At 42.1% G+C, this 21910-nt stretch overlaps 1 protein-coding gene across 2 annotated transcripts in view; it reads left to right on the top strand.

The window, feature by feature from the left end:
* Nucleotides 1-401: 401 nt before the first annotated feature.
* tsc22d2 (TSC22 domain family 2) overlaps nt 402-21910 on the top strand; it is a 33498-nt gene continuing 11989 nt past the window's right edge. Inside the window, exons 1-2 of one of the 2 annotated variants that reach the window (XM_062394923.1) lie at nt 402-2454; nt 18597-18668. In XM_062394923.1, coding sequence (XP_062250907.1) covers nt 1025-2454; nt 18597-18668 — 1502 coding nt within the window. In that variant the 5' untranslated portion in view covers nt 402-1024. The remainder of the gene's footprint in view (nt 2455-18596; nt 18669-21910) is intronic. The other variant, XM_062394924.1, reaches the window with a different exon arrangement.

Genomic DNA, 21910 nt, shown 5'->3' with positions numbered 1-21910 from the left:
AAATAATCTATTTTTATGGGATTCGAGATTTATTTTCTTGTTTGCCTCAAACGTACTTGTTTTGTACTTCCGTTCAATTATATTTTTGTTTTCTCTTTAGTAAAAATATTGACATTTATTCCAAAGACAATGTGAAAGCCATTGAAATTACCGATGCATATAAGTATATAACTTTTAATTAAGTTTATAATAAAAAGTATAATATCATTATAATAAATATCGCATAAATAATGATATTACATAAATTAATTATCATAGTTGACCAAAATTGTTGAGGGCTTTACAGTTCCACGAATACTGAATAAGCTGAACATTTGCGTCGGATTCTATTTTCATTCTGATTATTTTGACCTGCATACCCATGATGCACCTCGCGCTTGCCATCTTGTCGGGTGCTTGCGGTGGAGCTGCAGCCTTTAGCTAAGCGGCGCTGTGTAACTGGTTGTATCTGTCAGCTAGCGGCTAGCAGCAGCTGCCCACCGTGAGCTGTCCACTCGGCCAGAGGCGAAACTTTCACACGTTTCCTCTTCTACCGCTGGATTATTAGTGGGTTTCCGCTCGCCGATGGATTTGTTTACATCATGATGTCGCACATGCCCGGACCGAGGCAGGGAAAACTAGCTAACACCAGCTAAGTTAGCTAGAGAGGGAGACTGACACACTCTCAGCAGAGAGGGAAGAGTCGGCGGAGACACCGGGCCCGCCTCAGACTAAAGCACCGGTGGCTGCTGCGGAGCAAGAAGTTTGACGAGGGGCCTTTTTGCGAGAAAGGCCGCGGGAGGAGAGCAGCGGTCGCCCCCACTGCGCTGTTACCGGAGACCGTGGGACGCTTCGGGAGTTTCGGAGGAGTCTGGCCTCGGTTGTGACACTTTTCTCCGACCAGAGAGAGGAAGAGGAACGGTATGGAAATGAACTGTGACGGTACGTGTGTGTGTCATACCCCCGAGCTGTGAATTATTTCGCAAGACATTAGTCCGGCGCTAAGTTTCTGCGGGAGCAGACACTCTCGACGCAGATCGTCAACATGTCGAAAATGCCCGCAAAGAAGAAAAGTTGTTTCCAGATCACGAGTGTAACGCAGGCTCAGGTGGCGGCCAGCAGCGTCACCGACGACACCGAGAGCCTGGACGACCCGGACGAGTCCCGGACAGAGGACGTGTCATCGGAAATATTTGACGTTTCTCGGAACGACCTGGGGGTGTGTGACAGGAGCTCGTCCGAGGAAACCCTAAACAATGTCGGGGAGCCTCAGGAGGGCCAGCCGACTCCCACGGGTCCTGTCAACGGGGGACTCCCCTATAAAAGTTTCGGCACTGGTCGTGTCACCCCACATAATGTACCGAGCTCAGCCACCCATCCTCTGACAGCCATCAACACGGCCCCCGCTGCCACTGTCTCTACCACTGTGGCTCACACGGCTCCTGCTAGCACCAGCTGTAGTTCCAGATTCAGGGTCATTAAACTTGACCATGGTACTGGAGAGCCCTTCAGACGGGGCAGGTGGACATGCACCGAGTTCTATGAGAGGGATTCAGATTCAAACCATAATCGGACTTTAACGCTGGATCATAGTATAGACAGGGACAGTGGGCTCGACACCAGTAACTCAGTGGTGACTAGCAGTGCTTTTTCTGCACAGGTGTCGGAGAACTCCGCAGATAGTGGCTACTCTCTCGGGCAAACCACCCACCCTCACCCCTCAGAGCTTCAGCAGCAGGGCTACAGCTTGGCTCCTCAGATAGGGAGTGGAGCAAGTGCCTTCCAGTCCACTGGGTTCACAACTACAGCAGCACAGCAATCACAACAGGCTCAGGTCAATTTGATCCCAGTTGCACCCCAAAACGTCCTCTCTAACAGCCTGAATGGCTTGGCCTATTCTACTCATCCCACTGGCCTCTCGGCTGGCCAGCCGGACTATCGTCAGCAGCACTTTGGCTCAAGCACTCAGAACCTTCCCTTGACGAGCATCCCCGCGCTGCCTCAAATCAGCCAGGTTGACTCGTCTCTAATCACCCCCGCTGGTCCAGGAGTCAAGGGACTGGGGGGAGAGGCAGCCTCAGCCCAAGGACTCCTACTGCAAGTAAGCAATGCAACCGCGGCCATCCATCCTTCCATGGCCACCACCGCCTTCCACAGCGGTGTTCAGAATGTGCCTGCCACAGTGCCCAGTACCACCAACACCCCTCCAGGTGCGCCAGGTCAGGGGCCTGGCATGGGAGGACTTGCACGGCCCTTTGGAGCCCACGGAGGAGCCATAACAGGCCTTCCCTTCGGCTTCAGTAATCAGACAGAAGATAATAGGCAGAAGTATGATGCCCCACCTCAGCCAATTGCCGGCTTGGTTCCAGGAAGAGATGGTCTAAAGCCTTTCATGGGCGAGGGCTTCAACCTGCCCACTCCTGGTGTCAACAGTTTCTTTGGCATCCATATTACCATGGATGTGGATGAGGACAGGTAAGAGGGTGTAATGCAAAAAGGCTTAAAATAAGTCATCTTCCGAAATGTTTTTTTTAATATATCAAATCACCTGGGTATTCACCTGGAGTAGGGCCGATAACTGATTATTGGTTGTTGGAGGTAGTACGTGTATATCTGCAATTTTCCTGCATCTCAAACACTCTTTGTGGATTCTACAGCAGTGTGGTCATACGCCACACTGAGGGGAACGCCTCTGTCTCCACCAATGTCAGAATTAGGCGCACTATAACTAGAACAGTTGTACTTAAAGAACAATAAAACAAACCAGCCTTCTCTTAGTTTTTGTTTGTAAGCGTAAAGTTGTAGATGGGAAGGAAGGAGTGGTTGGAGTAGTAGTGAGCCAATGAAAACCATCAGAGACTGGGGGGGGGGGGGGTTTCTCTCTTTGTCATTTGGAGGCAACCCACAAGATGCTGGATAGTAACTTGGCTTTTTTACACGGCCACAGCTCCCTCCCTTCAAGCCTCCATTCAACCATACATGCTAGTTTGGGTTTAGGAGGCATTAACAAGCACTTTGATAAATCGCAACACGTTCAGTAGCTGCGTTTTGTAGCTGAGAAGAGAATAACTCCCCAGACCTATTCTCCCGTCTGTCTAGGAAAGACAGTTAGCATACTTGCCCTGGGCAATGATCCCGTCCTCCCATCTTTAAATCTCATAAATACAGACTCCTCATGTGCTTACAGTAACTTCCTATTGTACACACTGCAGCTATTTTTAGGGACTGTCTGATGGCCCTTGCACAGCTTGAGCTGAAGTGTTGCCACTCTTTGCCATTCCAAGCAAGCAGAGGAAAGGTTGAGAGATGATGTCTGAGCCAAGAGACATCTAGATGAGTCCATGCACGCGCACACACACACACGGACACACACACACACACAGTGTTTCTTGTAAATGTGTGTAGGCCTCAGTGTTTATCAGTGTGCTCTGCTCTGTGGTATGTTCTTCAGATCTTATTTTGAATGGTACAGCCAGAGGTTGTTGCTTAATGTTGTATCACACTCAGTCAAGATAATCCTGAAGCGTATCATTGTTTACCAGGAGACTTAATCCCAGCAGCATCACACTGGTTGATATTTTGTGCTGGGCAGAAACAGTGTGTGTTCTCCCTGATTTCATGAAAGGAACAGCCAGTGCCCATTTCCTTGTTGTTTGTTTGTGTGCGTGTGCGCGTGTGTTAGAGAGAGACAGAGAGAGAAAGAAAGAGGTGTATGACATCAGTTGCTGTCTGAGTAACTATGGTGATGATGGCAGCAGGACAGGACATGTCAGGAAGGTGGAGAGGACAGACAGACGGCACACAGAAGTGCGCACACACACACACACAAACGCACACCAGTGGCAATAATAGCAGGTGCGTCAGTCGTGTCTGTGGCACCTATGACTTGGTCAGACTGAATCAACAGGTCGATGGCGCTCTGCTCGGCTCTCAGTTCTTGTCAGATCTGTCCATGTTCATGTTGACATGTCAGCTTAAGTGTTGACTCGTTGTTGACCGTTTAAGCTCTGCCTTGTTCTCTGCAGTACACTTCTGCCTATTTCCTTAAGACTCTAAATTGACTTGACTTGAAACTCTGCCAGTTATAAAGTAAAGAAATTAAAATCTCATTTTGTCACAATATTTTGTTCAGACCATGAATCCCGAGCCCTTTTTGGGTTCATATGTTCTTAGTTTTTGTTCTTTGGTGCGGGGGGCCCCAAACTGTTTCACCCCTGCTGACTTGAATGTGAGTTTTCCCCGTCCAGCATGCACCACACGTTTTATTTACACCAGAGAGAGAGTACAAATCTTTAACATTTAACAAACTATTAACATTTTTACATTGTAAGTGGACCACATTTTAAAAAAGTAACATTTTGTAGGTATGCATTAACTGTCTGAATCATAACTACAAATACTGAGTGAAATCCCCTTTGTGGCTTCCAACAGCCATTCGCCTGCCATTTTTACTTTTTTTTTTAAATCTCTCTTTATGGATTCTGCTTGCTTCATTTATGCTCATGCACAAACACCCAAGGTAAACATTTTGGTTAACCTCAAACCTTTTGCAGTTTTGAGTGAGGCCCAAAGGCAAGTTGGCATTCACAGGCATAATTTAACTATCATCAGTTATAATTAAAATGTCTTGTTAACTCACTAAACTTTCCTGTAAATCTCAGAAAGGACTCATTTAAAGGAACACCCCCCCAATATAACGGGACACAAATCAGGACTTTCTCGCCTTGTTAGGGGTGTGTTGTTCCGTTCGCCAGGTTGGGTTTTTGTGCAGAAAACCGTTCCACGTTTCATTGTTTGTTTCTGTTTTCAATTAGAGTGCATCATAAAAAGACCACTGCACTCAATTATGAATGTTCATTATTAATCCATAATAGATTAGAGCAGAAAACAGTGATGGCTGCATTACCTAAAAATTGTTTAAAGTAAAACCTGTTGCACAATTTATTATGTAGTATTTGTATTTTATGAAGAAGGCAGCACAATTACTGATTTGAAATCAAGTGGATTGTTCTGATAGATACATATCCACTCAAAGTTTCCACTTTCTTGTAATAGGTATTATGAAAATGAGCCATTAGAGAAATCGTTTTTTTTTTCCCTCTGTAAAAGTTGCGTCATGCTGTTCTTTCGACATCAACACAAATCACACTGAGCACCATCCACAGCCCAGTCATGGGATCTGGCAAAGATGCACTTCAGAAGTATAAGCCCTGTGCCATAACGGCTGATATTGATGAATTGGTGCAGTGGAGCATGGTAATCATTAACCTTTTCTTAATTCATTTCTATGGTGGTGGTTTGCTTTCATGTGACTCTTTGTCAGCTGGTTGCTTCTTATACCCTCCTCTGCTCTAACACTGCCTGACACTGTTTTAGTGGCCTTGTTGACTGGAAGAGTCCTGCAAATTTACATCAGTGATTAATTATAGTTTTTGTGACTTTGGTGTTTAATGTTGTGGCCAATTAATATCTTGTACTGGTGATGAGACGTCAGCTAATATGGCCATCAGTAAGGGTTTTCAACTTATGTTACAGACTGTTGACCTCTGAATGTTATTGCTCCAAGGCAGTGCAGAGATTTGAACCTTTAACCACCTAGTCACAAATGTAGATGTTCCAATACCAGCATTGTGTAGAATGTTTGTGGAAATGCCTCCAATACCGACGAGTATGCAAATCTATGTATCTATCTTAAAAGTATATTTGTTTATCCAAGATGAAACTGCAATTTCCTTTTATCAAAATAATTTCTTCTTCGTCGCTTCATAGCAGCAGTTATACTGTACTGATGCAATCAATTAATAACTAAAGAAATGTGTGAAGAGTGTGACAGACAAACACACACTCGCACACTTCTCTCGTTGCGAGCATGGTTTCCTCTATATTGAAATACTGCTGCTCATATCAGCAAACAAACCGATGAACTCGGCGCCCCAACAAATGGAAATTAAACCAGCTGCCAGATTTACAAACCTCCTCGACATGTCTGAGGGCCGACATGATGTCACTGTGCATTTGCGGAAACTTGAACGCGCACAAGATTAATTTCTCCTCACACATACTGAATGTCACATAAAGTTGTTATGTGATTGGAAGCTTCACGAAAGGTCAGCGGCAATGTGTGTATGAGTTCAACTTGTCGGAAAGTGTGTGTCCTTCACCGCAAAAGACGTGAATGCAGCCTCTCTAGCAGCTGGGAAATAATATTATTAATAATATAATATAATAATTTAATCTGTGAGTCATTTTGCTGGTTTTAATGTGGAAAAATTAAAACCTTTCCTTCTGTTGGTTGTCTTCAAAGCAGCTGTCAGCTGAAGTGGTAACACAGGATTGACTTTAAGCTCGGGATTTAAGGAGCTGTCTTAATGGTTAGCCCTTAATGGTTCTATGCTGACTATGCTGTGGCACCACACTATTGTATTACCTGTCAGTTAAAGGTGAATGGTACGGTAAACATTTTATTGTGTATTTGCAACAAGTGCAACAAGTACCTGCCCTCTGAGTAGAGGAGAAAGATGCATTGAAGTGATTTAACACTTTACAATTTTCTGGTGTGAGTTTATTTAGCCTTAAATTTGAGGAAGCATAGACACATTATTTGATCATAATCCTGTAAGGATTAATTGTTCTATGGGGCTTTCTACTTATCTTCTTTATTTAGTTTTTCTCTGGCTTTTTCTCATGTGTAAGCAGAATGTCAATGCTTTGGTTGCACAGTTGAAATCTTTTGATGAAAGCCACAGCAGCTTGTCACATGTCTTTGTTGGTGTGGTATTGTTTGGACAGAAATATATTAAGGTCCTCCATAAACCTCAGGAGAGAAGCAATTTATTCCTGATTGTTGCACAGATGCACAAATAACACTGCAGTAGCACTTACCCCCGATTTTTACCTCTTGGCAATTTGACAGTTTAACACAAAAGAGAGTGAATGACGACAGGGTGGGATGGAGAGTCAGGTTTGGGATAGAGCGTGCGTGTCTTGTGTGTTGTAGTTTGGTTACCATGGTGAGTGGAAACAAGGCCGAAGCTTTTTTCCACAGATAGCTGACCTGCCTGAACCTCCAGTGGATCATTTTCAGCAAACTCTGAGTAGCAGTGATTGTCAGGTGCCCCGCGACCCCAGTCTCGATCTGCACCAGCACTGTCTTTTGGATGGTTGTCTGGCTTGTCTTGTCTTCCTCTTCTGGTTCTTCCTTTTTGTCCATCCCTTCTTGACCTGTTCATTGACTTCTCGCCTCTTTTTAAGTTGGGGTGGAAGTTTTGGTGTTCAGCAATCACCAGCAAATTTTACTGCCAATAGTTGGCTTATAATGATGTTTATTGGAACTGCTCTCATCATGCTCATTAATGGTTTCACCTAATTTGCTGCTGTTATAAAAGACATTATGAGTGTTTTCTTTCACAGAGGAAGAACAAAAAGTTTCCTCCTTTTTTGCAATGGTACAGGGAATTGTGTTTTGAATTCTAACGACTTCAAGTTTTTGATTTTTTTCCATCTTTTCAGAATTTGGAAGATCTAAGGGGTCCAGCAGTGTTAGGTAAAGTGGTTGAATAAGTATAAGCATAAACGGACCCACCCTCTTATCTCAGCAAGATGTGGTCAGGGGATCACTTCCAATTAGAGTGGAGCTGCCAAAGCAAGTAAACAACCTTGGTGCTGGCTGCGTACCATAACTATCTGAGTTTGTGCTGGAAGCAAGGCCGTTGAATCAACCACCGAGTATGTTGCAGGCTGTTCCAGGAATGAGGACAGTGTGTGCAAGCGTTTTTGTTTTTGTTGTCTTTTCCAAAATGGTCTCAATACAGAACAGGTTAGACTCCTCTTTCAAGTGGTAACAGTATGTTAAGTATGCACCTAACCTAAGCCATAACCAAGCTAAAGCCTGTTGACAGGATCCTTGTTACCGGTCTGTACGTACTACCTGGGAGAGTGGAGGCTACGTTGAGCTGACAGATTGTGTAATTCTGTGAATGGGTTATTACTTTGATGGATGTTGACAGTTTATTAGCGCAGCATCTGTCACTGTTGAGAATATGCGTAATGTTTCAGTGTGGCACCTTTTGACCAATATAGTGAGAAAGATGAGTGTTTTTAGAGAACACAATAAATCTTTGAAAACATTCACCTGTGCGAATGTCGTCCTTATCAATTGTCTTAGTCATCTTTTATTTGTCCATGAAAAGTCTCCGGAATCTGACTGAGGGAGCAACTACTACTAAGACCTGACATATAAACCTCAGCTCTGCTACAGCTGGAGTGAGGGGGGGGGGGGGGGGGGTCTCTCTTAAATTTCCCAGAATCCAAAGCAAGTCAACAACTGCGCACCTTTTGCCATCAATGCGAAGAGACATTTGTTTGATGTCTTATTATTTTTTCGGTATAAACCATATTCCAAATTGACCCCATCAGAGCTGCAACCAACTATCTGATCAATTACCCGTTTAAATGTTTTTTTAAAGGAAATATAATTAACATTTTCTTGTGGAAGCTTCCATAATGTACGCTTTGCTGCCTTTCCCTCTTTCAACTGAGTCTTTGATTGTTAGACAGACCAAAAAAAACACAAGCAATCAGAAGAACCACCCGTGCACAAATCCTTTCAGCACTTCCCCAGTTAACCTTTCTATTACTTTCTGTCCTGTACTTGGTTTGTTTTAGTTAATTAACCTTATAAAGCAGCCATGTGTACCTTGAAAGGCAAGGTATATATCCAAGTTATTATTATTAGAATTATTTAAAAGACAGTTATTTGTTATCATGTGTATTTTTACCGATAAATCAAGTAAATCTGCACATATGTCAATGATAGTTATTTGCACACCAGGTGTGTAAAAACAGTCATATTCAAGTTATTTGGGCACATTGATAAGATCTTACATTACATGGTGAAATACCTCCAAACAAAGCACCTGCAGATCTTCTAACAAGTTCACTCTGGCTGCTTTATGTGACAGTGACATATGGTTGCTGCTGTTGCTGATGACCTTAACCTGCAGATTATTGTGCATCATGGACTGTGATCTGTTTAAGGACTTGTGAAAATGTTGTATCTTGTCTGGTGGTGACTCGCTATGATTTCAACATCCCAGTGAAAATCTATGAGTGTACTGAGAGTGTGACACTCATTTTGTGAATTAAAAAAAATACTTGAGGGTTACTTCAGAAGTAATCACATACATTTCCGATTTAGTTGACTTTCACTCTGTTGGTTTACAGTAAAGTGAGATATTTTGACACTAAACTGAGGAAGTGAAATAGAGAAACACAAAGTGTCAATGGGACTGTTTCTTTGCAAGTGTCAGATGGTACAATTTCCAAACAATCACTGGGCAGAACCGACCATGTGTTTGTCATTCCCATGGTCTCTCTGATAAGTTTATATAATACTGCTAATAATAAGTAGTACAAAATCTCAATGTGCAGAAGGGATTTAAAATCAAATCAGAGCAAATAAAGCCCAAAAGCGAAGAAGAAAGAAAACCAGTCAGCTGTTAGGGGATTCCGCAGTTCCAGTGCAGTGATTTGTTTTAAAGCAGTCCTGAGATCAGCGCTTAGTCTTTGGGACATACATTTCTGCAGCTCATAACAAACTGACCAGTTGTTAAAGAACATGTGAAGCTGTGTGTTAAGGTCATTCAGTCTCCCAGAGTGGGAAGCAAGGGCCAAACAACAAGGTTTCAGTGCAGAGGCCCCCCCTGAGCCCAGGATGTGTGAATAGTGAGTAATGAGGATGTGTAGAAAACATGGCAGGCAGCTGCATTTGAGTCATCCATCATCTGTGTGCTCAACTGCTTGGATGGGAAAACTATTCATCAGTTCTGTAGTCCTGTGTACGTGTGGATGTACAGTGTATATGTTCGTAAAGTGTATAATGAGCTGAGTTTCCAATTTCTAAGCTAATTGAGACATTAGCAGGAAGGCAAGTGAAATAAACATGCTCATCAATGAAGTGACTCTTTTAACGTCTCTGAGTGAACACTATGTTCTGAAGTGATTCTCATTTTTGCGAGATTAAGTAAAACATGACTTGTAGTGAATTAGTTTGAACTGAAATAGTTGTATCTTCCCAAAGCCATCTGACAATTTAACAACAGTGTTTGGCTCCCTACCGAAACATTTTTTCCGTCGGATGTTGCTTTTCCAATGTCCGCTGGTCAGCTGACTCAGATTCTGTTCCTAGTCGGTTTTTCTCACACCCTCATTCCTCTCGCACTATCAATTTCTCTGACAGTTAAGATTTTCACCAGCCTTCAGAAACTCCTGCAGGTTAAACCGGACTCACAAACAGTTTTGAGGCACCACTTGCAGACCAAGCATCATTACGGCTGCCCACAATCCATAATCTTAAATCCACTAAAACCACATTTGAGTCGAGACTAAGAAAGTTGTGAAATTGTGTTCTTTTGATTTGCCAGGGAACATATCACCACCTTGTAATTAGTGCTAAAATGGATGAGGATTTTTATTTTTGGTTCACCTCGTATTTAATTTCTTTATGAATAAATGTTTTTCTATCAAATGCCAGTAACTTCTACAGGCGCCTTCATATGAACATACGCCCATGAAATCATGAACGGATAATGATTTGGTCTCAAGATCTATAATCTGCTAAATACTTGAGACAGTTGTGTGGGTTGGGTTGTTTCAACAAGCTCCGAAATGTGTGAAGATGTGAAGTAAAGATGAGCTGAACCTGCTCTAAAGGTCACGTCTGTTTTTACAGGTTGAATGTAACATCTATGCAGGCCGTGCAAATTCTTCAGGGTGCATTTATCATCTTCAGCAGAGAAAGGCGCAGGTTTACTTCGAACCGTCAGTTTCCTGCTTTGCTTTGATGTCCGCATTTACATTCAGTCAAACACTTCCCCTGTTGTCGTCTTCCTCTTGTTTCTCTCAAGTTTAGTTGAGTGTCGTCTCCCCGTTGCATCAAAGTCCTCTCTCACCCCCAACCTCCTCCGGTGTCTCACAATGAGCAAACTCTTGCAAGGAAACGGACGTGAGTCATTGTGGCCGGGTAGACTGATAACGGTTTGTTCACTCATTTGAGGCGATGGCGTCGAACAGATGGTACTATGGTTTGTCACTGAATCGGGGTGGATTTGTCATGCATGCCCAAACCCGTTCTCTCTTTCTGTTCAACCTTCCAGATGATAAGATTCATCTACACGCTTCCAACAAATAACTTCCTGTAATTACATGATTATGTTTCAGTGTACGTGTCACAGTATCACAACACTGTTGAACTTGCTGTACAATGGTGTTTTGAATCAAACTGGTATCATTTGATTTGAAATGCTGATGTCTATAAAAAACGTAACCTGTCAATTGTCATATCATCTTAAAGCCTTTAAACATGTTGTTTCAACATGTTGTTTTTTTAGTCTCAAAGCTTTTAAGAAGTATTAAACCATCAGGAGCTAAGTTGACCTCCTGGTCATCGCTATGGTTATGTGTGACCACTGGTTCACGCTGAACTTTCACACTGTCATGTCTCTGTATTTCTCATCTGAGTCAGCCTCTAAGTTTAACATGTTAAAACATCTCACCTTCCTTCACATGTACCTCAGAGCTGTGACACATGCACGTAGGTTGAAAGTTAGAACACTTGTTAACTGTTGAACTGCACTGAAAGAGATTGGTGGAGTTATCTGTGTAAAAAACAAAAATAACCGTTTCATTCATATTTTTGATTTGACCACTATTTGATTTAATCACATGTAGCACTGTTGCTGTTTATTACTGTAAAACACTGTGTCGTAGTTTACTGTTAAACAAGTGACTTTGACAGTGTCTCATTCCACTTAGTCCTGTTGCTATTCTCCTTCTGCTGTCGCTGTGCAGAACTGTGCTTCTCTGCCAGTCTGCCTCTTTTCCACCTTCAGAATGAGGTCAGCCAAAAAACTCCACGCCAAACAATGGAAAATATCCTGCGACCACTTCCTGTGATGTCAGTGGGTTAACCTCAGCTGATGCACAGCAGCTGTAACTGGGAAGGACAGCGCACTGCATTTCATCACCCAACTAGGATGTATCAGGTCTTGAAAAGTTCATGTCATGGGTGGATAAGGCCTCCAGAGACACTGAGACATAGGTCTTGTTTGATATTTTTTAGGATGGCCCTCTACTGACTGTAGAGAGTAATCCTTATATGTTTTAACCCACCAGATACAACACATACAACCAATACTAGGTAAAAAACTTCACAGTATGACTTTAGTGCAGTTTCCTGGTGTTGGAACTTTTCAAACTCCTCCTGTGCGATTTGCAGAACAATGATGCAGATCACTGCCTGACCTGATGTTTGCAATGAAAGTTGAACCATATTTACATTTCAGGCATTATAAAGGATCAGATTTACAAAGGTGTAACATACATAAGAATGCTAAATATGTTCTCTTTGTACAACAGTCAGCATCTACTGAGTCTAATAGCATTATTCCTCTTTCTAGACAACCTGAAACAGGACCCATGACACTTTTAGCTTCTTTTAATAGAAAAAAGGCCTTAAGTTGAGGGGAGTTCATACTTAGAGCAGTCAATGTAATACCTTGAAGACACACCCAGAGTACGGTATGTAAAAGGAGTGTGATTTGTCACAGGAATCTGCTAGTGCTTCGTCTACATGGAGATATGAATGCCAAGGCAACCAGCAATATAACAGCTGGGAGGACTTTGGATCAAAGCCAGTGTATGATATCGACCTCCTGCAATAACACTTGACATGATTAGAAAGGAAAGGTCCTCATGGGGCCATGATTTATAATGTAAAGATAAGTGCACTCCAATGTGGGGTGTTTTGGATAGAAAATATAGAATTAGAGAAAGTTCCCTGCCAAAAGAAACCCAGAAACGAACCTGTGGCTGTCATATACATTCACTAGTGTTCACCTCATGGCATACTGTTTATTGTATGATGAATCTAATGTAAGGACATTTTCAGTTGCAGCTCCATGAATAACTTTATTCAAACTTTCAATTTGAACATGTTTTTTTCCCATCTGACTATAAGAGCATAAGAAAGTCAAATACTTTTGGCTTTTGAAAATTATTATCGATAATATTCAAGATGTTTTGTGACCTGTTTTTCTTTTGATAATGTCACTTTGTTGCGCGTGCTTTCCTGCTCGATATGTCCCTTGTACTTGTTGTCACATGCTTACCCCTCCGTCGCGGTGCCCAGTTGCTTGACCCCAGGAAAAGCCCCTGGACAGCAACAGGCCAGTGTTGTTACAGAGCAGAAACAGACCTGAGGGAAAATATGGCAGAGTTCACTGGGCCAGCATCACGCTTCAGGAACCAATTCTACACTTTATTTAACCGACTGAGTCAGTGAACTTGAGCCCTGCCGAGTGAAATTGAGCAGATAGGGAGGCTTTGTAGCTGCAGGCTGATGTTATCAGTTGCCACCCAGATGAATGAGCCACCCCAGATCGTGATTTATCCTGACTCATCTGTACTCATGGTAACAATTATGTGTAACCCAAGCAGAAATTAACACCCTCCGCTTACCAGAATGCTCATATCAGTGTGACATATTTTCACTCATCTTTTGCTGGCTTTACATATTTGCCAGTCTTTGGTGATGTGTTGCAGCCTGCCTTTAACATTGCTAAAGCTTTAGTTGTGATCTTGCTTGTGTTGAGTCCCAATACCCCAAACAGACCCCCTCTTCTCTGTCCTACGTGTTGCAACCTCCCATAGGAGAGTGGGCGGAGTAGTGCTGTTAGTGGTGGTTAGCTGCACAGCTGGGACTTGGCCTGACCCATGTATGGCTACAGGCTTGGTCCCATGCAGAGGGCCACATCCCTGTTCGCCACTTAACCTCTTCCTCTCGCTCCCACGGCATCTCCTAATCACTGCATTATGAGAAGAACTCCTCCAACTTGTGGGTAACATTTCATCCCAACGTCCAGTTTCAGGACCTCCCCCCCCATTTATTTTTAAGACGTAAAACTAAAGATGCATGCTCAATTCTCTGTGCATGCAGGAATATTAAAAAGCCAGTAGCAGGAAAAACTGCTACAGGAAAACCACCTGCAGTTAACAACCCAATTTCTACCACATTGTTGGACTTTCATCTCATGCTGCCTGACAGAATGACCCATATTCTCGTTGACTATATGGATTAGATATTTCTAGTTTTTTCTAAGATCTGTAAAAGGCAGGAAATGCATTTCCTGCCTTTTACAGATCTTATGCCGTCTTATGCCTGCCCTATGAGAACTGCTGACTGTCCTGGGAACACATGATAGACAGGTCTATTCTGTGTGTGTTAGAGGTAATTAAAGAGAAACACTTCATGAGATCAGGGAACAGTCTGCCTCATCTGACAGTACCATGTGACTTTACCTCTGAGAATTTTGCCCAATGTGCGACCCATATTTTTGGCACATTTTTCCAGGACTAGGTGTCGTGTACTGTAGCCTGGACTTTTCTGTGGTTTGTGGGTAGATATGATGCCGTGGTGGCTTGTGAGTGATCTGAATGTGTGGTTGGACTTCTCGTGACAGATCACTTTCTCAGTTGCCACTTGTCAACTGACTGAAATGCTGTAGCGAGTTGATTCCTCTATCACTCTCAATTCCTCTTGAATAATTGATTTCTCTGAGGGTTGAGATTTTTTTCCGACTGCAGTCATTTAGAGTTCATCATTTGTGACAGACATAATTCTCAAATGTTTGATAGATTTTCTCTCTGTTTAATTTCTGCCGAGAAGATGTGAGGAGATGCTAAGAACTTTTTCCCTCGCATTGAACATATTTCCTCTGAGACCGCAGGACATGTAACACCAGCCTCAATGAACGCCTGGAGGTTGAACTGGACTAATGAAACACCTTTAAGGCTGATTAACTCTGAAACACCCATGATAGACCGACTCTGAGCCACATCAGACATTAAGGCTACAACCAACTAATAATACAACACTCTATAGTATAGCACCATAATTACACATGTCGTTTTTTGGTCCTGAAGTTTAAGACAATCCCCACTTTGGTAAACATTTCAGAAAATTATAATGCCTTATGTTCAGGCATATATGTAATTGTTATTCTGCATATAAGCTCAGATAAATAGATTCAGGCAACTTATGCACATTAATTGAGTCGATTATATTTGACCTCACTTTCACATCACTGATTTTAATCCTCTTTTAGGAGTCACCTAAACAGTGTAAGTGACCTATACATTCTAAATATAACTGACAGAAACTCAATGACAGGTGAAGCATGTTCATGTGCACAGTCGGGTTGGACACTAAATGCTTTTTAACTTAACACCTGAGAGAGTTTCCATCACGTGTTCTACCATCACCTGCTTCTCCCCTTAGGCTGTAAGGTTGACTAGGTAAGAGGCTACGATTCTGAACTTGCACATCTACTTAACAACATTCTGCTCTTTACCTTTTCACACACTGGAACTAATTGGAATATAGTCACGTTAACATTAGCCTCCAGCCCTTATGCTGATGGAGGTTGCAATGTGACAGCACTGAATTTGAGCTTCATAAGGAACTTTAAAAAGCCCAACAATCAACCACTCCTTATTTTTTCACTCCACCCCTCAGTCCTCCATCTGACAGAACTGAGGTACTTCGGTTTATTCAGTGCAGATGCAGCATGGCTCAGTGTTTTCCAATTCTACGTTAAATCCCTGATGAAAACTCGCATGAACATTTAAACGTTGACTATAAATTGTGCCTTAGAATTTTGTCACGTATCTTGGCTACATCTGTGTTTTTCCTTCAGACGGTAAACCCTAACCCTAACCCTCTGATTTACACACTGACCCAGATCTGACTCCAGGTAGAAATGCACACAAAGTTTCAGAGCTCAAAGGGCTGACAAAAAATGTCGGTGCTAGTCGCACACCAACAGTCCATTTTATAAAGCTTTTTCCGTCTTGGAAAGCATTTGTGATGACGTCTTCAGAGTTTTTACAACCAAACATGAAGTTTGGTTCTTTTTAAGTTTCCTTGATATTGTGATGTACTGTGCACTGCTGTTCACTTTGAAATATGAATCACTGTAAAAGAGACTTTTATACTTGTTCCTTCAATACTTGATGGGGTTTCAGGTAGGATGACGCATCAAGTGTCCCTGTCCTACCCTTCATTTCCCTGCCTCTACCTCGAGGAGTTTAAACAACAGCTTTTCACTCAATTTCTGTTCAGACTACTCTGCCTGTCTCCTACTCCTTTGCAGTGTTTACCATTGAATACCTAGACTTTGGCAGCCAGCTATAGTTCTATTCTTGTCCTGTCATAGTGATCCAATTTTAAACATGTCTCATAATAACTGAGATAATTAATAAGTAAGATGATAACGATCTCTATCTTGCGCCAGTGTTTCATTTGTTCTCAATGCCGCTTTCTCTCCCTCTCTCACCGCATCAGAGGCTCGTCAAATCTTCCATTAAGTTTTTACTGTCCTCAGCAGGCAGTTGGAATTTGGCATAACATCGGTAGATACCGCTTCAGCTGTGTACATTTCTGTGACAAGCATACAGGTCCCTCTCGTTGCACTGGGTGCAGATTATGGCATGTTCACATGTCTTTTGTGAGAAAATACCTTTCATATACCCCCTTCTAATGCAATTGATTGAATCAAACTCTGAGGGAACACTGCTCTGACTGATTAGCTGGTCATGCATTTAAACTCCTCCCCCATCCCAATAAACCCAGGTATTTTTGCGTGTTCAGAGAACCGAGTTCACAGCTCCTGCTGTTGTTGTTTGTGAGCTCTTTAAACATGCAGTGTCTAAATTAGGGCTGAACGATTTGGGGAAATAATCTAATTGCGATTTTTTTCCCCCAAAGTTGCGATTGCGATTTTTTTCTCCCAAAAAAAACATAATGAATGATTTAAATATGACCAACACAATATTAGATATATTTACTGTACAATATTCTTTCCCACTTTTTTATTTTACTGCTCATTACAGCAACAAGAAAAACAAATCAGTGTGCATTTAAGTAATTTAATCAAAGTCATTGTAAGTATAAACACAAGGATTGCACTTTTTTTTTTATTGTAGGTGTCTTACTGCTCCCCAGTCAGTCACATTTCCAGTGTTGGGAAGGATACTTTGAAAATGTATTCCGTTACAGAATACATGCCCAACCAATTTGAGTTACGTATTCTGAATACTTACTGCGATTACTTCCACATTGAATTAATTTGTATAAGTGTTGGAAAGCGGCGTTGTTATAGTCAGTGGAGCAGAAGCAGTTTAAGCTGTGTCCGCGGATGCGGCGGGCCATCTGGATGCGCTGGAAGGGCAGCGTGCGAATCAGCAGCTCCGTAGATCATGTCCGGGTGGTCGTGCAGCGGTATGGAGGCGCCGGGCCTCAGCAGGAACACCCCCATGCTGAACACCTCCGTCTCGCAAATGTGCATGTATGTGACCAGCCCCCCGGTCCGCGGAGTGATTGTCAGGTCCGCCGCCCGCACCGCGGTCAGCAGCGGCATGAGCTCGCTCTGTGAGTCCGCCACGTCGTCCGACGACTTTAGAACCCTCTAGGTGATGCAGGCTTGCATCGCTATCTTCTGGATCAGAGGAGTTTTCTGGTCCCGCGGCACTCTTGCTGCGGCTGAGGACAGCAGCCCAGTGCCCAACTCTCTTTCGCACGTTTTAATCGTGCACGCTGCGATTAGAAAATCGCGTTTTATCAAATCGCGATTTTATCGCAAATGCAATTAATCGTTCAGCCCTAGTCTAAATTCCTCCCCAGTGCTTGAGAAAATTCTAAGTCTTGAGCTCCTGGTTGTGGGCTGGGACGGCGATAAATCTGTCATGGGCTCAGATAAGCAAACTCAGCTGTAAATCACTCCTTTCAGTCATCTAGTATAGTAGTGCCTGTTTAACCCCACTTTTCAAGTTTCTTACATGAATTCCTTCCTCCTGACTGCTTTTGTTTGCTGGTACTGCAGTGTCTCGTTTATGGTTAAGACGGTTTATGATTCTGTAGACCACCCCAGCGTTAACAGTTAGAGAAGTCATGGAAAGTTTAACATTTACTGGCAGACAACAGGGCGACTGACATGAGCTTTAACCCAGCATGTACTTGTCCGGATGTTACCACTGTTAACTTGGTGAAAACATTTTCACTCTGTATTTTTGTTATAAAGCTTATTGAACAGTTTAATCATAATAATTTCTATTCAGATTTTCAGGACTGAGATTGAGGATTGATGTTCTCAAATTGTTTAAAGCACCAAACACCCTGTTATATTCTTTTTGGTCAAAAAGTTATTATTGTCATGTATATAAAATGATACTGAATTAAATGTTTAGCTTTACAACAAGCAGCAAGATGCGGTTGTAAGTCAACTAGTAAAATACGATATATGATTTTATGACTTCGAAACATGCGCCTGTTCTTGCTAAATCATATTATTTCTGAATAGAGCTGGGCCATCTGGATTGTGTCATCACTTCCTTTGACCTCTCAGTGTGGTTCAGGATGTCCCTCTACTTCATAATTCTCTCTCTCTCTCTCTCCCTCTCCCCCTCCACACACTTACGCACGTATATACGTATGCCAGCGTACATGTTTCTCTCCCTTTACTCATGTTTCACCTTTCTCTGTTTCTTCCAACATTAAAATGCAGGAACCCGTCCACTGCTTTCTACCAGGCTTTCCGGCCTAGCAGATTACGGGGGTCAAAGCCCGTCAATGATAGGTATGAGCACGGGTGTGTTTATGTGTGTGTGTGCTAGCCTGGACTGGCTGGCTAACCCCGAACCCGCAGCCTTATAACCAAGCACACCTTGCAAGAAAACGTGTATTGACTTATCCTTTAGCTATGGAATCCTTAACTATCATTTAAAAAAAACGAGGTGAGGCACTCATCAACTGAGTTTGAATCTATTTTTAAACAATGAAAGAATCATTCAACAAGAATGAAGACCATATTTTATAGTAGCTGAAAGATGACTTGCATTGTTTGCTAATTAAACTCGGATGTCATCGAGCTTGCCCTCTGACCACAGCTAACTAAGGTCTTAAGACCCGCTGAGCATTGTTATACTCTGAATACCAAATACACTACAATATATCTGTCATGTATTGTTTACAAAATTATAATTATAGTTTTATTGAGTTATTTTGCTTCATATATTCCTTACCCTCCTTACCCCAAATTTAAAACAATTTCCTTAGCTTAGGTGGTTGTTTTTTAAGTTAAAGGTTGAACATTTTCAAATGGAGACAAAAGAAAGGCCAAGTTTCTCATATTGGTACATATGCATGTCTGCATTAAGATTGTAGGTGTTTGCAAAAATGTCTTCTGCCAGATTATTGCACAAATGTCTTTATTTAACTTCTCTTGCAAATGGTCGGCTTTTTAAAGATTAACCATGGAAATGAAATTAAGCTGCACATTTTAGCAGCTGTGGCTGTGTACTGCATGGAGAAAGCATGGCACTGCGGGAAGCATCCGGATGCATTTTGTGACACTTTGATATAGTGCCGCTTCATGGCTCCGAGTTGTGCCGGTCACGAGGATGCAGTGCTCGGGTTTCTTTTGCCATGAGCAGCACAGTGGCCAGGGAGCTTAGCTCTGCACATCGAAGATCTCACTGACATGACATGACAGAGGATGTGTTTTACGATGTGATGTTATTTGTGAAAACCAACTTGGATTTATTGACTTTGGTTTAGTTTAATGTTAAAAGTAATCCTTATGTTTTACGAGTTAAGTTAGTATCTACTAGAAACAGACTTTTCATAACTGTTGGTCTTCTGTGTCTCTTCTTCAGCATAACTAGATTAATTTAACATGTAAATTTAAGCAGGTGTTTATCCACCAAGCAGTCCTCACCATAAGATGAAACAATCACAATCCAAGAAGAAAATATTGTACTGAAGCCATTAGACCAATAATTGATCAGAATTTATACCGAAAATTTATCAGCGGCCATTCCAGAGCAAAATAACCCCTTCTTGGCGGTTTCCACTTGTCTCCAGCAGATCGTTGCATACTCAATATATTTGTAAAAGAAGGAAAGATGGCCTCACAAAGCTTCAGAAGGCAGGCTGTTATTCTAATCGAAGAGATGATCTTACTGTGAAATCATGAATAGAGAAATGGATTGTAAGGGGGCATTGCAGGGAAGTATAAAACTCATCGCAGGAACTGGATCAGTTGTACCTAGAACATGTTCAGGCAGGCAAAAGGTGACAACACCATCAGAATATCAATAGATCAAGCTTTCCTGGAAGACAAAACAGGTTATGGAATTTGCTGAGAAAAGAATGCAAGACTCACCAAATGTGAAAAGAAGGCTGTCTTGTAGTGATTTCTGAGGAAGACGAGCAGTTTCTAAGCCAACTTCTCAGACAGAAAAAGGCAAAAATCTTGCGATCGTATAAGAAAAACTAGCGTTACACAGTGGATGACTTTGAATTTTTATTGTATCAAACAGCAGAAAAACATAGTGCCGGGAATATTCAGGTCTCGGGTAAGTTTACGTACTCTGGACACGCAAATTGACTTACACACCTTCTCCACCACTTTGTTCTACAACTCCTTGAAGGAGAGAGTCCTGAATGAACAGTCCCGTCATCTCAACCACATTGATGGGGACACAGGATGATTACGAGGTTTTTCCTCTGCATCAAGCTCTTTCTTTTTTATAATACATTTTTTCTATAACTACATATACATATTGGTTTTCTCAGGATACAGAACAGTGTACATATTTGACGTAGACTTCATTTCCAATGGATATTAAATCATTGTAAAACGTGTGAGTTCCCGCTGCGCAACATCAGTACTAGGAAATGGGAAGATTTACGCCAGTAGATTTTGATTAAGATTGCATGAGTCACAACCACTTTTTGTTCCCACGTGCTGTCTCATTGAAACTATTTGACTGTCTGCCATGGATTTTTAATTGGCTTTAAAACAACACTCATGAACTGTGGAGTATAGGCGGCAGCGCACTTATTATATTTGGCTTGTCGAGTCGTGAAATGATGTTTGAGAAAAGAGCTCTAGGGAAACCATTTGCATAGGGGTCCAGAGACATAGGGGTCCTTAAGGCAGGTTTAGGTAAACTAAAGCAATTTCTATTTAGACTTTTGCTATGGCTGCCAAATTTAAGCTCAGTTGGACTGTCTATTGTGTATTCTGATGAAAAGTGATGAACAGATCACAAAGCATATGAGCCTGTATTTGTTGCTGCGACAAGAGATATTTCTTATCTTAATGGATTCCTTGCTAAAATAAATATTTTGTGATGTCAAGGATATAAGGGAATAAGGGGATTATGCTGATGTAAATCATGTTACAATTGTTACGTTGTCTCTCTGGTTAATACAGAGGCATACGGAATAACTTGATTTAATTAACAAATTAAGACACATAAACTGACAGGGGAATATCCTCAGAGTTGATCCTCACTCCGAGCTGTTGGCAACGAAACAAAGATGATAAGTAGAATAAAACCGATGTAACTTTCATGAATGTGGAGTTTGTCTGTTTTGTGTAATTGCAAATCAGAAAAACATGATACGTGCGGATGAACATATTTTTTTAAAAGCGAAGCAGGTTCTGATGGGACGGGAATGTTTACGTAAAACAACAGTAGCAGTTGAGCAAGTGTGTTTGTCGCCCGGTCCGACTGAAGATTCCGCGCTTCTGTTTGTTCACCTTCCAGCTCATGTTTGCCTCGAGGCCCTGTGACTAACAGTGCGTCTTTATTCAAGATCTTTCAACTAACAGCAGGAAAATCTGAGGGAGCCGCCTCATTCCACCTCCCTTTGTACTGAGCCAACTCTCCTGCAAGGTTGGACTTGTTATAAGCAAAGAGGGGATTGCTCATAAACAGTTTGAGGGCCTAAAGGAGCATTCCTGTTGGATTCCTCTATGATTGCTTTGAAAAGTGTCAAACCTAAGCTGGGATGTGCACCCCAACACTA

The sequence above is a fragment of the Platichthys flesus genome, chromosome 9 (assembly GCF_949316205.1).
Source record: "Platichthys flesus chromosome 9, fPlaFle2.1, whole genome shotgun sequence".
NCBI lineage: Eukaryota > Metazoa > Chordata > Actinopteri > Pleuronectiformes > Pleuronectidae > Platichthys > Platichthys flesus.
Note: the sequence above shows the minus strand (reverse complement) of the source record. Positions and strands in the feature narration are given on the sequence as shown.